General features: G+C 43.9%; 1 protein-coding gene across 1 annotated transcript in view; it reads left to right on the forward strand.

The window, feature by feature from the left end:
- The window catches only part of LOC116975666 (potassium voltage-gated channel subfamily H member 8-like), an 851,239-nt gene that overhangs the window by 507,517 nt on the left and 323,979 nt on the right, over nucleotides 1-19,743 (forward strand). Inside the window, exon 6 of the mRNA XM_033024992.1 lies at nucleotides 18,475-18,632. Within this exon, the coding sequence (XP_032880883.1) occupies nucleotides 18,475-18,632 (158 nt within the window). The remainder of the gene's footprint in view (nucleotides 1-18,474; nucleotides 18,633-19,743) is intronic.

Below are 19,743 nucleotides of genomic sequence, written 5' to 3' on the forward strand. Positions count from 1 at the left end.
GCTGCGGGCGGGCACGATCTCAGGACGGTCAAAAGCAGTGGAAGGCCGGCTGATCGTGGCTTCCGCGAGGGGAAGCCCACCCACTCACGTGACAGACGATCGGGTGGGGGAGACGGAGAGGAGGTCGTCCCCCGTGATGGTGAGAGATCATCAGGTGGGATCGGGATCACCAACGAGGAAAAGGCGTCACGATTCCCTGAGTCCCTGCGATCGATGGAGGAATCACAGGTCTCCATAGACGGCCTCTCCCAGAGCGAGTAATGGCCACCTTCCCATCGTGCTGCCCCACACCCTCACCCGCGCACGCGCGGCAATAACCACTGCTATGTTCTAGAACCTCAAGGAGCCCAGCGGAGCGAGCAGCACGACCTGAGCAGCAGTTTAAAAACGCTAAGTGATGAATCTAAAGAAGTAAAAGTTAAGAAGCCAAGAAGTACAGAAGACAGAACAGGGGTGATGACACTCACAGTGCGAGCAGAGGCAAGCAGTCAGATCCATCGTGACATCATCAGTGAGACCATCTCGTTTATTGAGATTTGTGAACATTTTCATAAATAACTCGAGAAATAATACATGAAATGTTCAGATTTTTGACATCATGGATTAATTCTCTATTGGAATATATAAAACGTTCACCGTTAGCGCATTGTGTTTTCGAGGAGATGTGAAATGCACACGAACATCACACACACACACACACACACAAATACACACACATCCAAGATCCAAGTTTTATAAGTATAGAGATAGTCTCACAGCATGAAAACAGGCTCTTTGGCTCAAATTGCCCAGACGACCAACATGTCCCATCTACACTAATCCCACCTGCCTGCATTTTTTTTTCCTTTCTATCTATCTATCTATCTATCTATCTATCTATCTATCTATCTATCTATCTATCTATCTATCTATCTATCTATCTATCTATCTATCTATCTATCTATCTATCTATCTATCTATCTATCTATCTATCTATCTATCTATCTATCTATCTATCAAACTTTGATTTAGTGCTCTTCAGGTCTGAGCAGTTTTTCTATTTGTGCAATAACAGTACAGGATAGAGCTGCAATTTCCCACCCCCTTACTCACCATTCTCCTGTGCTGCGAGTGCAACAAGTTTCGTTCCGATCGATGGTATATTGTAAATCGATATTTAAATATCGTAAAACCGCGCATGCACAGATTGCTGTCAGTAGCCGCCACGCAGGTTGGTCTCCTCTCCTGTCAGTCAGGAAGGGGCGTTGCCGGGACGGCAACCAAGGACGAGCCTGGGTTTGCAGTCAGGGATGAGCCCAGAGATGAAGTCGGGGCGTGGACTGGAGCCCAGGCTCGTGCCAGCCGTGCTGTGGGCTGGAGTTGTGCCCAAGCCGGGGGCCTGGGTCAAGGTGTACCAGCGCCTCGGGGTCCGCCGGGCTGCCGCCATCCTGCAGAACAGCCTCCGATTCCTGCTCTGTGGGCAGCTCTGACAGTCGCCGCCACCCTCACCCCGCCCCGGGGCACAACGAGCCCGGCTCCGTCGAGGCCCAGGTCCCCGAGTGCTTCAGCCGCCTATAGCCAGGGTCGGGCTGAGTACGAGAACCAGGCCGAGTTCCAGGCCCTGGCGCTGCTCTAAGGCTTGGGTAGGTACTGGGGCAGGGAATGGGAGGAGGATGAGGGAAATGTGGAGCTGGGGGATGGGGTGGTAGAGGGAGATGGGGGTGGGGGGCAGTGCCGAGCCCTGCTGTCTGCCTGCTGGTGACGGACACCACGGGTCCTGGGACGGGCGGTGCCTCAGTGGCCCTAACGCACCGCACTGTTACACAGAGAGACGGAGCGCTGCAGCCCGGCACACAGCACATGGGGGAGAGATGAGGGAGGGAGGGGAGAGGGAGAAGAGGGAGGGAGGGGAGAGGGAGAAGTAGAGAAGGATGAAGGAGGGAGGGGGAGGGAGGGATGAGGTAGGGAGGGAGGGAGGAAAGAGAGGGAGGGAGTGGGTTAGAGGGGTGGTGGAGTGCAGGGGAGGAGGGAGGGGGGTTGAAGGGGTTCGGGGTAATGGACAAGGTGGGTTAGAGAGGGGAGTTGAGGAATAGAGGGACAGGGGGGATGGATTTGATGGGAGGGGGATAGGCATGAGTGGTAGAATATTGCGTTGGGGGAATGGGATGCGTTGGGAGAACGGGTGTGTGGTGGAATATTGCATTGGGGAATGGGTTGCGTTGGGGGACCAGGCCTCCCGTGTGACAGGGACCCACGTGTCCCACTTAGTCTAGTATCCCTATAAACCTAACCGATCCATGCACCTGTCCAAATGTTTCTTCAATGTCTCGTTTTTAAACAATACTGTTGCGTTACAGAGTAGCAAATGTTGGGGGAAACTTTTTCCCAATCACCTTGCCGGAGATGTGATTGCTTTCTGGATCATATCTCCGGTCGCTCTGCGGCCTAACATCATGGAGCTGGAGGCCTTGCTCAGGACTGACTTTGAGCCCCACTGTAGGGCCTTGGACTTACCATTGGAGCCGATTCCTTGCTTACGATAAAGTCCGCCTGCGGACATTGGAGCCGGTTCCTTGCCAACGATAAAGTCCACCTGCGGACTTTAACATCAAGGAGCTCGCAGTCTCGGGTAGAGACCGATGTTGGAAAGCTCCAAAAGCCACATGACGTTCAACTAGCCCAGACCTGGGGTAGATCGCCCGGCGCGGGGGAGCTGAGATTCCCCCCCAATTCAGGAGCTTGATCTCCCCAGCAAGGAGGCTAACCGCCGTCTACGGGAGCCAAGATCGTCCCGTCAACAGAAGGTTAGAGGCCCCCGAGCGCTGGAGGACCAAGAAGGGAAGAGATTGAACTTTTTATCGCCATCCATCACAGTGAGGAATGTGGAGGAGTCACTGTGGTGGATGTTTATGTTAAAATGTATTTTATGTGTTCTGTTGCTTTTTATTGGTATGACTGTATGGCAAATGAAATTCCTCGTATGTTGCAAAACATACTTGGCTAATAAAGTATGATTACGATTATGATTACTATGTTCATGAAGACATCAGGAAAGGAAGAAGTGCTTGTTAGAGGCCGTGCAGGGACTTGGCAAGTACTTCTTGAGAAGTCAGTCAAGTCAGTCGAGTGAATACCAGCGCCGGGTAGAAAACAAGTTTCCAAAGCCGCATTGGAAGGCTTGGAGGGCATCTGATAATATATAGCATGGTTGGCTGCTCTGGAAAGTTAGATCACATGAGAATCAGGGAGAGTTAGCCGAATGGATCGAGAATTTATTTCATGGAAGGAAGCAGAGGGTAATGGTTGAAGGTTGTTTTTGGACTGGAGGCCTGTGATTAGTGGCATGCCCAAAGATCGGAGCTGGGCCCATTGCTGTCTTTCATCTACATCAATGATTTAGATGAGAATGTAGGAGGCATAATTAGTAAGTGTGCAGATGACGCTAAAGATGACACTAAAGTATTGTAGATAGCAAAGATGATTATCAAAAATTACAGCAGGAGCTTGATCAGTTTGGCATGTGGGCTGATGAATGGTTAATGGATTTTAATGCAGAAAATCAATAGATGGAGCACTTCATAAAGTAAAACCAGGGCCGGGCCAACACAGTGAATGGTAGAGTCCTGGAGAGTGTTGTAGAGCAGAGGGATCTAGGAGTGCGGGTACATAGTTCCTTGAAAGTGATGTCACAGGTAGATATGGTGGTCAAGAGGCTTCAGGTACATTGGCCTTCATCAGTTGGGGTTTTGAGTTTAGAGATAGGGATGTTCTGTTACAGTTGTATAAGACACATTTGGAGTATTATGCTCAGTTTTATTCATCTTGCTATGGGATGTATGTGTTAAGCTGGAAAGTGTGCAGAGAGGATTCACAAGGATGTGGCCAGAACTTGAGGGCCTGAGCTACAGGAGAGTTTGGACAGGCTTGGACTTTAATCCTTGAAGCGCAGGAGGATGAGGGGTGATCTTATAGAGGTGTATAGGATCATGACGGGAATAGATCGGGTGGATATACAGAGTCAGTTACACAGAGTAGGGCAATCAAGAATCATACGACATAGGTTTAAGAGGGGAGAGATTTAATAAAAACTTGAGGTGAACTTCTTCACACAGGGTGTGTATGAAACAAACTGCCAGTTGGGAGGCAGGTACTATAACAACATTTAAAAGGTAATAGCAAGGACATCCATAGGAAAAGTTGAGAGAGATATGCACCATATGTGGGCAGCTGGGACTTGTGTAGACGTGGCATCTTGGCCGGCATGGACAAGTTGGGCTGAAGAGCCTCTCTCTGTGCTGTATAACTCTACGGCTACAAAAGCAGGATGTTTGTTTAGGTGCTTTTGGAAAAACCATAGAAAAGAACAGTAATGAAAGAAGGTGGACACAAAATGCTGGAGTAACTCAGCGGGTCAGGCAGCATCTCCGGAGAGAAGGAATAGGCGATGTTTTGGGTCGAGACCCTTTTTCAGACTCATGATCTTATCAAAGTTGTGAATGTATATAGAACTGGAGAAAAGGAATAGGTGATGGCTCTTCTTCAGACTGAGAGTCAGGGGAAAGAGAAAGGAGAGTTGTAGATGGTGATGTGGAGAGATAAAGAACAATGAATGAAAGATATGCAAAAAAGTAACGCTGATAAAGGATATAGGCCATTGTTAGCTGTTTGCTGGGGGAGAACGAGTACAGATAATGAGACACAACAAGCGACTTTGAAGCTGGTACGACTTGGGTGGGGGAGGGATGGAGAGAGAGAGGGGAGATGCAGGGGCTACTTGAAGTTAGAGAACTTAATTATCATATCATGGACTGTAAGCTGCCCAAGCGAAATATGAGATGCTGTTCCTCCAATTTAACCTCTGACAATGGAGACAGAAAGCTCAGTGTGGGAATGGGAGGGGGAATTTAAGTGTTTTGCAACAGGGAGGTCAGGTCAGTTCAGGCGGACTGAGCGAAGATGTTCAGCGAAAAGATCGCCCAGTCTACGTTTGGGTCACTGAGGGTCACTGAGGAGAAAACTATGACAAAATAAATGTGATTGAAATCATTCCAAAATTGCTTGTGATCATCTAGGATCAACCAAGGGCTTCTCAAACAGGGAAAATGAGGCAACTTTCTTTAATGTTAAGAACACCAAACTGGCCGGAGTTCTTGGCATATTTGTAGGACACTAAGAAATAAAGTTTAACATGATAAAAATTTAACTGACCTTAAGTACTATTTGTAATATTAGTTATCTGTAATAAGCCCAGATGGAATCAGTCTGTTGTATCTGCTTGTGATCATTGAAACTCTTCCAAAAAAGTTTCTATAGAAACTTAAGTGCATAGTCCTCCTTAACAATAATGCTTGAACAATTTGTATTAACAGCTATTGACTCCATCTAATATCCAGAATTAATGAAGAGGAGAAGCATTTGCTTCTCAATTGGTTCAATTGGTTACTGATATAATTGATGAATCAATTGGTTACTGATATACCCTGGACAGAGTAAACAGTCTGGAACATTTGCTGCAAGTGGATTGTGTCAATTGGTTTCACAGAGAGCACATGCAAACATTTAAAGACAGATTTAAAGTCTGAAGAAGGGTCTCGACCTAAAACATCACCTATCCCTTTTCTCCAGAGATGCTGTCTGACCCGCTAAGTTACTCCAGCTTTTTGTGTCTATCTTCGGTTTAAACAGCATCTGCAGTTCCTTCCAACACACTTTCTCTATTAATTTATTCGTTAAAGCTGTAAAATCATTCAGAAATTATTGATTTCTAAAAATATTCAGAGCGAGCAAATTTGCAGTTTACAATCTAGTTTATTGTCACGTGTACCGAGGTATCGTGAAACGTTGTGTGAGGAGGAACTGCTGATGCTGGTTTAAACCAAAATGCTGGAGTAACTCAGCGGGACAGGCAGCATTTCTGGAGAGAAGGAATGGGTGACATTTCGGGTCGAGACACTTGTTAAGACCAAAGATCCTATAGATCACTCCTGCTAAATGCAAGATAGATCACTCCTGCTAAATGCAATGGGCTGACGTGTAGTACGCAACGGAACGGAACGTGGGCCTTTTTTTCATCCATTTCCGAAACTGGACCCGACTCGACCCGACCCGACCCGATGTAATCAACGTTGCGTGGGAACAGTTTGTGTTAATAAATTAAAATTCTGAAAATGAAGAGAAGATTTTTACCAAATAACTTTTCTTTTTATGAGGATGTTTCCGTAACCGGCTTCCGTCCCCGCACTAGTATATTTGCTCGCTACGGGATCTTTGGGGCGGAGACGGAAGCCGGTTACGGAAATGGGGCCGAAAATTACGCATGAATCTGCCCATGACCGTACTATGTCTTTTTCGTCGAGTGACCTATCTTGCTTGCTATAGGATCTTTGGTTCAGACTGGTTAGGTATAAGGGAACGAGAGATATAGATGGTGATGTGGAGAGATAAAGAACAATGAATGAAAGATATGCAAAAATGTAATGATGATAAAGGAAACAGGTCATTGTAAGCTGTTTGTTGGGTGAAAATGAGAAGCTTGTGCGATTTGAGTGGGGGAGGGATAGAGAGAGAGGGAATGCCGGGACTACCTGTAGTGAGAGACATCAATATTCATACCACTGGGCTGTGAGCTGCCCAAGCGAAATATGAGATGCTGTTCATCCAATTGGCGTTTAGCCTCACTCTGACAATGGAGGAGACCGAGGACAGAAAGGTCTGTGTAGGAATGGGAAGGAGAATTAAAGTGTCCAGCAACTGGGAGATCAGGTTGGTTCAGGCGGGCTGAGCGAAGGTGTTCAGCGAAATGATCGCCCAGTCTCCGTTTGGGTCATTGAGAAGAAAATTTATGACATTGCCCAGTGTGCGTTTGGTCTCACCGATGTACAAGAGTCAACATCTTGAACAACGGATACAGAAGATGAGGTTGGAAGAGGTGCAAGTGAATCTCTGCCTAACCTGAAAGGTCTGTCGGGATCCCTGGACAGAGTTGAGGGAGGAGGTAGACCACAGGTGTTGCATCTTCCGCGGTTGCAGGGGAAAGTACCTGAGGAGGGGGTTGTTTGGGTGGGAAGGGATGAGCTAAACAAGGAGTTGTGGAGGGAACGGCCTCTGATGAAGGCGGAAAGGGGTGGAGATGAGAAAATGTGGCCAGTGGTGGGATCCCGTTGGAGGTGCCGGAAATTTTGGAGGATAATGTGTTGTATGCGACGGCTGATGGGGTGGAAGGTAAGGACTAGGGAGACCATTCCTTCTCTCAGAGGTGCTGCCTGTCCCACTGAGTTACTCCAGCTTTTTGTGTCTATCTTCGGTTTAAACTAGCATCTGCAGTTCCTTATTACACAAGGACTAGGGGACCTCTGCGTCTGTTGCGACTTGGGGGATGGGGAGCAGTTGCGGAGCTGCGGGGTACCAAGGAGACACGAGTGAAGGTGTAGAGGTCCACGCGTTGTGTACACTCTCTGTTTCCTTATTAATCGATACAGCCCCACACTCATGCGCATTCAGTTAATATTCAGCTAAAAACCTTGCTGTCGTGAGCAAACCAGTTAACCTCCAACTCTTTTGTTCTCTAATCTCACAACGGCCCGAACCCCTAACTCCGTGATTGGTCGGCCCAGATCGCGCCAGTTCACGCGAGAGTTCGAGCTCAACAATGGAAGATTCGAGAGACAAGTGGCTCGGCCACAAGATGGCACCACAAGGGCCTTGTTTATAATGGGAGACGGGAACCCCTATTCCCTAAAAAATGAGGACATCTCGGATGTTCTGGTATGGAACACCTCATCTTGGGCGCAGAAGCGGAGTAGACGTAGGAATTGGGAGCAGGGGATAGAGTCTTTGCAGGAAGCAGGGTGGGAAGAAGTGTAGTCGAGATAGTTGTGGAAGTCAGTGGGTTTGTAATGGACGTCAGTCTATTTGTAAAGTCTATTTCTTGTGATGGGGACTGTGAGATCAAGAAAGGGGATGGAGGTGTCGGAGATGGTCCAAGTAAATTTGAGTGCAGGATGTAAATTGGTTGTGAAGTTGATGAAGTCCATGAATTCTGCACGGGTGCAGGAGGTACCATCAATGCAGTCGTCAATGTAACGGAGATAGAGTTCGGGGATAGGGATTGTTCAACGTAGGATTGTTCACCATACCCTACAAAGAGGCAGGCATAGCTGGGGCCCATTTAAGGGTATGAATGAGATCAGCAAAAATAGAATAGAGCAGCTGGATCGTTATTTCTACCTCCTATAATGACTGATTTTAATATTAACTCCAAAGAGGCATTTTGAGCAGGGTATTTCATGGTTTAAATTGAAGATAGACACAGAAAGCTGGAGTAACTCAACGGGTCAGACAGCATCTCTGGAGAAAAGGAAATTCTGTTTTACTTTGAACAGTGTTGCTGGATCTTTAACACTGACCTTAAGTACCAGAACAAGCAAATGGATAAGGAAGCTTTGTCCATTCCAGAGCTAAACTGGAATTTAACACGGATTATGCATTGAAATCCTGATCCGGGAATTGAGCTCAAAACCTATGACTCAAAACGTAGATAAACAGACAACAGGCTCTCTCATGTCAATCCGTGTTCCTTCTCTTTGTTTGAAATCTTATGAGCGTTGTTACTCAGCATAAGTTCCGAACTGGGTGCATTGATTTTCGCATGGCCAAGACTTCAGAAGGAAAACATCACCTTGAAGCCAAGAAAAGCACATTCTCCATGGAACACTGAAGTCAATAAGCTTCCATGAGCGTAGTCAGATTGAAACTAAATAAGTTTTAAACTCTGATGTTGAAATTGCTGATTTTTTTTACTTGCGAAGAAAAGCAAACATGGTAAGCCTATCTAAGTGGCTGGCATTTAAAATTCCTGAGATTAATTCAGTGGGAATTTTTTTTCTTTCCCCTTTTTGTCCTGAGGAAGCTGATTTATTGCGTTATTTGTCAAGCTTTATCAGGCTTCGATATCCTGTGTAAAGCTATCCAAGTCTATGCTTCATCTAAATGGGCACACATGGTGGTGGAACCCAGACACTGAGTGCAGCTTGGCTCTGGGGCTGCTGAATATCCCCATAACAAATCCAGATATTCACACATCAAAATGAACTCCTTGCTTGTACCAGATCGCGATGCAATACCCACTCCAGCATTCAGTATTTGTTCTGTGCCTCGACACAAAATGCTCGAAACATGTACCCGATGTTGGGGTAGTCCAGAACCAGGGGCCACAGTTTAAGAATAAGGGGTAAGCCATTTAGAACAGAGACGAGGAAACACTTTTTCTCACAGAAAGTTGTGAGTCTGTGGAATTCTCTGCCTCAGAGGTCGGTTCTCTGGATACTTTCAAGGGAGATCTAGATAGGGCTCTTAAAGATAGCGGAGTCAGGGGATATGGGGAGAGGGCAGGAACGGGGTATTGATTGGGGATGATCAGCCATGATCACATTGTATGGCGGTGCTGGCTCGAAGGGCCGAATGGCCCACTCCTGCACCTATTATCTATTGTCATTTGTCTATTGTCAGTCCTTTTAGGTTAGGCAGAGGTTCACTTGCACCTCCTCCAACCTCATCTACTGTATCTGTTGTTCAAGATGTGGACTTTTATACATCGGCGAGACCAAACACAGACTGGGTGATCGTTTCACGGAACACCTTCGCTCAGCCCGCATGAACAACCTGATCTCCCGGTTGCTGGATACTTTAATTCTCCTTCCCATTCCTACACAGACCTTTCTGTCCTCGGTCTCTACTGTCAGAGTGTGGCTAAATGCAAATTGGAGGAACAGCATCTCATATTTCACTTGGGCAGCTTACAGCCCAGTGGTATGAATATTGGCTTCTTTCACTTTAGGTAGCCCCGGGCATTCCCTCTCTCTCTATCCCTCCCCCACCCAGTCGCACCAGCTTCTCATTTTCGCCTGACAAACAGCTTACAATGGCCTGGCTCCTTTGTCACTGTTATTTTTTTGCATATCTTTCATTCATTGTTCTTTATCTCTCCACATCACCATCTATATCTCTTGTTTCCCTTATCCCTAAACAGTCTGAAAAAGGGTCTCGACCCAAAACATCACCCATTCTTTCAGCCTGTCCTGCTGAGTTACTCTGGCTTTTTTTGTCTATCTTCGGTTAAAACCAGCACCTGCAATTCCTTCTTACGCACCTTATAAATATCATATGCTTTTCTGTGCAGAGGATACTAATACATTTTAAATTCACTTTACAATAAAGAGATCGTGGGAGAGATGAGGTCTAATTAAATAGCGTTGAGTTAGTGTCAGCTATTTGGATTGCAAACATGTATTTTATAAGTAACCTATACATTAGATTACATATTGGGCTCACTGGGATGATAATGTGATTTTTAGATTACAGGCCCACTCAGTAGTGACAATGCATCGTAATAGAAAGAATAGACTATGCTGAACAGTGGGGCATAATCTAATGTCAAATAATGCTATTGATATTCATATTTTCAATGTGTAACTACTCCAGAAATATCGGTGCAAATAAGAAATCAAATAAGGATTTCTCACAGTTAAAGCCCTGTCCCACGGTACGAGTTCATTCCAAGAGCTCTCCCGAGTTAAAAAAAAATCAAACTCATGGTAAGCATGGAGAATGAACTACATCTCCGAATAAAGATTTGAACATTTCTCTTTTAAGGAGCCTTCTCTCCTATTTCTACTTTCCACTTTTTCTTTTTTTTATATACACACTTCACGTTTTCCTATTCTCTACCATCTATTTTTCCTCTTTTTCCCCTTTCTATTGTTTTCTTTTTCTTGTCTTGCTTACTTCCTTCTCAAAACATAAAACTAGAGGTTGTACATAGAATGGATTACGGTATGTCATAGTTGGCACCTAAAATTAGGTTCCACTGTACTGTTTTGTACTGTATTAACTTCTAATAAAATAAACAAAAAAACAAAAACAAAGAAAAAGCATGGAGAATGAACGTCGGAGCTCCGGGACGTCCCTTAACGGCTCGTAATGCTAACAGCAGGTACTCGGGAAGACTCGTTATCGGCAGGTAAGCACGGGAAGAATCGTGAAGATTTTTCAACATGTTGAAAAATGTCGACGAGAGCCCCGAGTACCGACGAGCGGCCATTACCGTAAATCTCCCAGTTCGAATCAGGGCAACCTCGGGAGAGCTCTTGGAATGAACTCATACCGTGGGACAGGGCTATTAATGTGTGAAATGTGCCAGTTCTCTCGTAGCTGCAAGAAATGGTGTTTTGTTGGCTGGATCCCCGTTCTAAATGCTTCGAATGGCATGAATTTGTAAAACGTGTCCTTGATGTGGACTCTTCTCACGACAAAAAAGCTACATTTCGCCCGTTTCAGTTTAAAAGCAATTTTACTAACTTCTTGAGAATTAATTGCCAAACCTCTTGACACTGAAAGTTGGTTATCTTAACCCATATTCCTTTAGATTTTAATTGTATTCTTCTAAAATTGTAAGGCTGGATCTGAATTCACTTTTGTCTATTTGCCCTGTTTTTATTTCTCTTCCTGTACATAATCCACTACTCATGTTATACTCCTCTCTCCATGGATTATCACCATGTCGTGGTGGAGAAGCTTGTGTGGTCCTGAGATCCTGAGAGCGATGCCTTCTGGAGCTATGCTCCTGGTAGGGTCGCCCATGGTGGTAAGGTCGAGGGGGAGGTCTCTGACAAAGAGCAATCCAACCAAGACCTCAATGATGGAACAGGTGGAGGATGATGGCTGACCTTAGTGGAGCGTCACAATGGCTTGGAAGGCGGATGAAGGCTGCAGCAGAAAAGTGTCTCCGGTCGTCTTGGCTCCATGCCATTGGATCCTGACCCAGATCTGTCAAGGATCCAATGGCAACAGTCTCCCCACGTTAAACAAAGTCACAAACACAGGCATCCTCCATATAGGGAATAGCACCCGGGAGACATCCATGGTCAGCCATGGGGGCCTAAGAAGAAGAACTCCTTTCTCAGTACATCAACCTGGTGGTTATGGAGAGACAGGTTATTTTCCTTGCTCATATTCCTCCTTCTCCTCACAGTACCTTTATCTGTTCCTCCTTCCAGCAACTTACCGTGCAAAAACTTAAACTTAAAACTTAAGATTCCATACATGTCTAAGATTTAGATTAAATTCCAGAGCAAGTTATGCCCAGTTGAGTTTGTGAGCACAACTGGTGTGCCGAAGAGACTTGTTTCATGTGTAGGATGGAACAGCAGCCACTGGTTTAAACCGAAGATGCTGGAGTAACAAAATGCTGGAGTAACTCAGCAGTACAGGCAGCATCTCTGGAGAGAATGTTTCAGGTCGAGAATCTTCTTCAGACCCGAAATGTCACCATTTTTCTCTCCAGAGATGCAAGTCATTTTTCATGTTGTATCTCTATTAAAAAATCGGCTTGATTGTGATGGACTAGGGCATTACATAGCGTTATAGTCATAGAGTGATACAGTGTGGAAACAGGCCCTTCAGCCCAACTTGCCCACACCAGCCAACATGTCCCAGCGACACTAGTCCCACCTGCCAGCTCTTGGTCCATATCCCTCCAAACCTGTCCGATCCATGTAATGTACTCAGTTATCCTGTATCCTGTATCCCATTTTTTAACTTTCATTTGTTGTTTGGTGCTGTTGATGGCACCATGATGGGGCAATAGGGCAATGTCTGGATCTGGTGTCCTTGTCTCTCTTCTTCTTTTTAACTACCATGCTGAGTATTTCCAGCATTTCCTGTTTTTATTTCAAATATCCAGGATCAGCATAATTTTGTTGTTAATGAGTTGGTGTAATCATTAAAAAATTATATATCTGCACTGGAACTAAAGTTCTTGCTCACACCAGGCCCAGTCCTATCGTTCAAGAGGGAGGTTCATTCTCTTCCACTGCTTAATCATCTCTTCATATCCATGTTCAGATTTTTTCGAGACGCACCTTTGCACCCCTTAAAAAATATATCCAATGTGTAAATATGGATGTCCTTCTCAATAGTTGAATGGTGGTTAATTAATTGACATTAGCTTATGTTTCTGTGACACTGTACCTTGTCATTGCCAATAACCCCAACTTACATCTTAATGTGGCGATAGACACAAAATGCTGGAGTAACTCAGTGGGACAGGCAGTATCTCTGGAGGGAAGACATAGGTGACGTTTCTAGTCGAGACCCTTCTTCAGACATTTTGCCTCCATCTTTGGTTTAAAGCAGCATCTGCAGTTCCTTCCAAACACATTACATCTTAATGTGTGGAAATCCAAATCCTTTCGGACAGACGTTTACTTAAATTAAGGGAATGGTGTCAGGGTAAAAGATCACCTATCACTTATTGCAGGCTCTTGGGGGACTGAAACGCCCAGATGTTTTTCATATTCTTATGTTCTTTAACATGGCCTGTGGGACCTTTAAAACCATTTCTGTAAACAAGAATTGGCCCAAAAATCCCAGATGGTGACATATAACCATATAACCATATAACAATTACAGCACGGAAACAGGCCATCTCGGCCCTACAAGTCCGTGCCGAACAATTATTTTCTCTTAGTCCCACCTGCCTGCACTCATACCATAACCCTCCATTCCTTTCTCATCCATATGCCTATCCAATTTATTTTTAAATGATACCAACAAACCTGCCTCCACCACTTCCACTGGAAGCTCATTCCACACCGCTACCACTCTCTGAGTAAAGACGTTCCCCCTCATGTTACCCCTAAACTTCTGTCCCTTAATTCTGAAGTCATGTCCTCTTGTTTGAATCTTCCCTATTCTCAAAGGGAAAAGCTTGTCCACATCAACTCTGTCTATCCCTCTCATCATTTTAAAGACCTCTATCAAGTCCCCCCTTAACCTTCTGCGCTCCAGAGAATAAAGACCTAACTTATTCAACCTTTCTCTGTAACTTAGTTGTTGAAACCCAGGCAACATTCTAGTAAATCTCCTCTGTACTCTCATTACCGTTACCTATTCATTTGTCAGATTAGTTCATTGATCATGCACCAAGGTACAGTGAAAAGCTATTGTTACTTGCTATCCAGTCAACAGAAAGACAATTCATGATTACAATCAATCCATTTACAATGTATAAATACACAATAAGGGAATAATGTTTAGTGCAAGGTAAAACCAGCAAAGTCCGATCAAGGATAGTCTGAGGATCACCAATGAGGTAGATAGTAGTTCAGCACTGCTCTCTGGTTGTGGTAGGATGATTCAGTTGCCTGATAACAGCTGGGAACAAACTGTCTCTGAATCTGAAGGTGTGCTTTTTCACACTTCTATACCTTGTGCCCGATGAGAGAAAGGAAAAATGGCCAGGGTATGATTCGTCCTTGATTATGCTGTTGGCCTTGCTGAGGCAGCGTGAGGTATAAATGGAGGCAATACCTAGGCCAATGTGCTCAATATCCAGTAACAATTCATAGGAAGGACAGAAAAAGTTGGGCCTCTCTTGGAATTCTTCTGCCACAAATCCCATAACCATCTGCATCAAGTAGCTCAAAAGCAGGATGGGATTTCAGGGATCTGGTGCTGGCGACATTCCCACTCCCATCCACCAGCACTATGCAATGAAGGCCAACCAGCACATGGTTCCTCATTGAATCAGCACTAGAAACAATCTCATCATCATAACACAGGATAGTTGGAGTCAGTAACGTTTGTTCTTACCTAATACTCAAACAATTTTAACCTGACTAATATGAATAATAAATTATCAAAATTCTTACAGTCAACATGTGTATGTTGTAACCCCTAAACAAAGCCAGGACTAGAGGGTGTGAGCTGTAGGGAGAGGTTGAGTAGGCTGTGACTCTATTCCTTGGAGCGTAGGAGGATGAGTGGTGATCTTGTAGAATGTGTATGAAATCATGAGAGGAATAGATCGGGTAGATGCACAGTGTCTCTTGCCCAGAGTAGGGGAATCGAGGACCAGGGGACACAGGTTTAAGGTGAAGGGGAAAAGATTTAACAGGGAGCTGGGGGGTAACTTTTTCACACAAAGGGTGATGGTATGGAACAAGCTGAGGTAGTTGAGGCTGGGTCTATCCCAACATTTAAGAAACAGTTAGACAGGTACATGGATAGGACAAGTTTGGAGGGATATGGACCAAAGGTGGGCAGGTGGGACTAGTGTAGCGGGGACATTGTTGGTTGTTGTGGGCAAGTTGGGCCGTAGGGCCTGTTTCCACACTGTATCACCCTATGACTCTATGACTCTGTGAATGATCCATACTGCCACTGATACTGAATAGCCAAGTAGCATATTGTTATGTCCCTTATGAACAATAGCTCTGTGGCCAAATTAAATGGAGCCTTATATCCTCATTTAGGGATTATATGGTGCTGCTCACTATTACACACATTTTTTAAAGCTGTGTTTAAGTCAGATTAAACAAAAGTGCTTTTGCCAACATTGTATCGACAGGATTGGAGACAAAATGAGTAATATAACTTGGCAAACAAGCAAACAAGCCATGGTACAGCAAATAGCTGAATAACTATTGTTGCACAACTGGTGGCACGGTGGCACAGTGGAAAGTTGCTGTGTTATAGTGCTTGCAGCGCTGGAGACCCGGGTTCGATCCCGACTACGGGTGCTGTCTGTACAGAGTTTGTACGTTCTCCCCGTGACCTGTGTGGGTTTTCTCCGAGATCTTCGTTTTCCTCCCTCACTCCAAAGATGTACAGGTTTGTAGGTTAATTGGCTTGGTGTAAATGTAAATTATCCATAGTAATTGTCCCATTAGTCTAGGATGGTGTTAGTGTGCAGGGATCGCTGGCCAGCATGGACTCGGTGGGCTGAAGGGCCTGTTTCTGCACTGTATATCTAAACTACACTAATCTGAGAATACAGAGCAAAAGGGTCAATGTTGCCGAACATGGTCAGAAACAAAATCAGTTTCTACCCAAGAGAAAAACAATTTCAAGGTAAAAATACAGGGAGTGGAAGATGCAAACGTTACTTAAAATCAACCTATTGCTTAATGCAATCTGGTAACAAGACTTGCTTTACAGGAGAAATATCAATCATCCCCAATCTCTCTGCGAACAACAGTTTAAAGAATATATTAGTAATTCGTATTAGGTTTCAAGGTTTCAAGGTCAGTATCATCTAACACAACTTAACAAGCCAGTGGATGGGGATTTGTTTCCCTCCTACTTTCAAAGAAGGAATCGAAGATAATTAAAAAAAACATTTCAGTTCAGTTTAGTTTATTGTCATGTGTGGGTATTGTGAAAAGCTGCCATTGCATTCTATCCAGTTAGCTGAAAGACAATACATTATTACAATTGAGCCATTTACAATGATTAGGGAATAATGTTTAGTGCAAGTTAAAGGCAGCAATGTCCGATCAAGGATAGTCCGAGGGTCACCAATGAAGTAGATAGTGCTGAACCACTTGCTTTCCTAGTCTCATATAGGCATCACATTAAGGTTTGCTCTCCTAGCTTGGCTTTGGTTTGTAGAAGATTGGAATTTCCACTTGAAAAGTCAGTGGTAGATTATTCAAAAAGATCAACTTTTATCCTTTAAACTTTCCAGGGAGAAAGGCATTGCTCAGTATCAGTAAAATGACAAGTTAAGTATAGTGTTATTTCATGATGATCAATCAGGCCATGAACTAGAATGCCTTTTCATATTCTCACCTAATTTGTCTTGAAATCATCACAAGCAGAGATAATTACAAACTGGAATTCCCTCTTAATTGAGCATTTGACAACTGGGTATTTGTAACTGCAAAATATAAAATCCCTGCATAGTGTTAATAGCATTAATGGAATAGAATGGCCATTAGCTGAATTAATCACTAAAAATTTATATGACTACTCTCTCTGCAAACTTTTATTCAATCATCTGTCTACTTTTTCTTTCTTCAACTCTCAAAATAATGCTTACCTTTCCCATAACTCTATTTAAACTCCTCTAATCAGCCTTTAGTCATTATGTACTGAAACTGTTCTTGATAGTTTCAATAAAGGCAGGGAGTAAGTTATAGCTGTTCTTTCTTTTTAACCTGTCTGCTATCTTCCACCTGGTTGACCACACCATCATCTCCCAGTACTTCTCCTCCATCAAATATTGGAATTGCAATTATCTGGTTTAACTAACATTAAGTTGAATTGACACACCATTCAACTTAACATACCATAAACACACAAAGGGTGGTGGGTGTATGGATCAAGCTGCCAGAGGAGGTAGTTGAGGCAGGGACTATCCCAATGTATCAGAAACAGTTAGACAGGTACTTGGAGAGGACAGGTTTGGAGGAATATTGGCCAAATACAGGCAAGTGGGACTAGTGTAGATGAGGCTTCTTGGCCGGTATGGGAAACTTGGGCCGAAGGGCCTGTTTCCACACTGTATCACTCTATGACTCGATAACTACCATTAGCTACTTTACCCAATCTAGAAGTGTAAATTCCACACCCCTAGCGATACATCCTAATTCTCCTCCCACCTCAAATTCCTCACTTGACGCAGCTCCAAAAAACAGCTCTCATATGTATGACAACAATGTTTAATTCTTTTTCATCATTACCCATCATTGGACCAAACCAACAATATGACTTCATGCGTAGGGAAGAACTGCAGATGCTGGTTTAAATCAAGATAGACACAAAATGCTGGTGTAACTCAGCCGGACAGGCAGCATCTCTGGAGAGAAGGGATGGGTGATGTTTTTGGTCAAAATCCTTCTTCAGACTGAAGAAAGGTCTGGACCCGAAAAGTCACCCATTCCTTCTCTCCAGTGATGCTGCCTGTCCAGCTGAGTTACTCCAGCATTTTGTGTCTAACATGACTTCATATGTGTTTTCATCCCACAGTACTCCTACCTCAGTAAATATTTTGATATCTACATTCTTCAGTTTCATTCTCAACTCTTCAGATAATGGAGTGCTCTGTCTGCATACAACATGACCCATTGAATGTCATGGAATGAGATATGTGTCAGGAAATTATCATCTCCAAGAAAGAGTCTAACTGTCTCCCATTGACGTTCAATGGTATGATTATCACCATTAGATGAGACTCTTCAAAGGCTTTTCAATATATAAAGGCACAATCCATAACAACGTTCAAGAGGTTGAACATTGAAGGTGGCATGGTGGCGCAGGTAGAGCTACTGCCTCAGAATTAATGGACATTCTTTTCAGAAGGAGATGAGAATTTTCTTTCGAATATGAAATATCAATTATGTTTTTGAGCGTATTGTGGCTATTTTGTCTCAATCATGGACACAGAGTAATATGAGAATGTCATATCTGATCGAAGCATTGAATTGCCATCGCCGAAGCATTTCCCATTAAACCTGCTTTGTCCTTATCCTAGTCCCAGCATAACATTTAAATACACAGCTGATCATCATGCATGGTGCTACCCATGTTAACCTCCATATAATGTATCCCACATCATTGTAGACTGTATCATTGTATCCCGCGTAATGAATGGCATTTGCTTTGAGTGATCTTTTTTAAATTAATGTTTTTTTTTCTATTATTTCCATTATCTAGACATAATACTGAATTTTCGAACTACATACGTCAGCAAGTCTGGGCAGGTTGTCTATGATCCTCGGTCAATTTGTGTACATTATGCAACAACCTGGTTCTTCGTGGATCTTATAGCTGCACTTCCATTTGACCTCCTCTATGCATTCAATATCAATGTGGTGAGTCTATCCTCTGAGGAAATAACGGAAATACGCAAACTGCAGACCATCGTTTAAGTACACTAACTGTTAACTCTGCCTGTAGTTTCTTCAATTGTCCAGTGTTTACATTGTTAAGAGGTCGAATATACGAGTTCAGCATGGACTAGATTGTGATTAAGCCTGTAAATGACTTGAATGAATGAATGAATTAATAAGTTTAGTGGCCAAGTATTCACATACAAGGAATTTGCCTTGGTGCTTCGCCCACAAGTAACAACATGACATACAGTGACAGTGAGGAATGACACATAAAACATTAAACATTAAATGTTATACATTAAAATATTAAACACATCTTGCACATATTTAAATGTTTTTTTTAATGATTTCCTTTGCACTTTCCCGCATGGGTGCAAAGACTAGTGTTGGATACAAAATGAAGGGCAGGAAGAGATTAAATGGTCCACTAAGTCTGATGAATAATTGTGAGCATTGAAGCCTATAGCCCCCTACCCAAGGACAGCATGTAGAAGAAAGAAGTGGCTGAGTAGATACTGTGGTGCAAGTGGAGTCTGATTAACTGTGGGACTGAAGTGGCTTCATTTTAGCCAGAAGTGCTGAGCAGTGTAATGGCCCTTCCCACACCATTCGTGGTTGACCTATGATGAGTGTTTGTCGCACTATACTCGCTATAGTTTAGAAGAATGAGGGGGGACCTCATTGAAACATACAGAATGATGAAAGACTTAGGTAGAGTGGATGTGGAGAAGATGTTTCCACTAGTTGGAGAGTTTAGGACTTGAGGTCCTCAGAATTAAAGGATGTTCTTTTAGGAAAAATATGAGGAGGACTTTCTTTAGAGGGTGGTGAATCTGTGGAAATCTTTGTCACAGAAGGCTGTGGAGGCCATGTCAGTGGATATTTCTAAGGCAGAGATAGATAGATTCTTGATTAGTACGGGTGTCAGAGGTTATGGGGAGAATGGGGTTAGGAGGGAGAGATAGATCAGCCATGAATGAATGGTGGAATCAACTTATAACCATATAACCATATAACAATTACAGCACAGAAACAGGCCATCTCGGCCCTACAAGTCCGTGCCGAACAATTATTTTCCCTTAGTCCCACT

Source organism: Amblyraja radiata, chromosome 7 (assembly GCF_010909765.2).
Source record: "Amblyraja radiata isolate CabotCenter1 chromosome 7, sAmbRad1.1.pri, whole genome shotgun sequence".
Taxonomy (NCBI): domain Eukaryota; kingdom Metazoa; phylum Chordata; class Chondrichthyes; order Rajiformes; family Rajidae; genus Amblyraja; species Amblyraja radiata.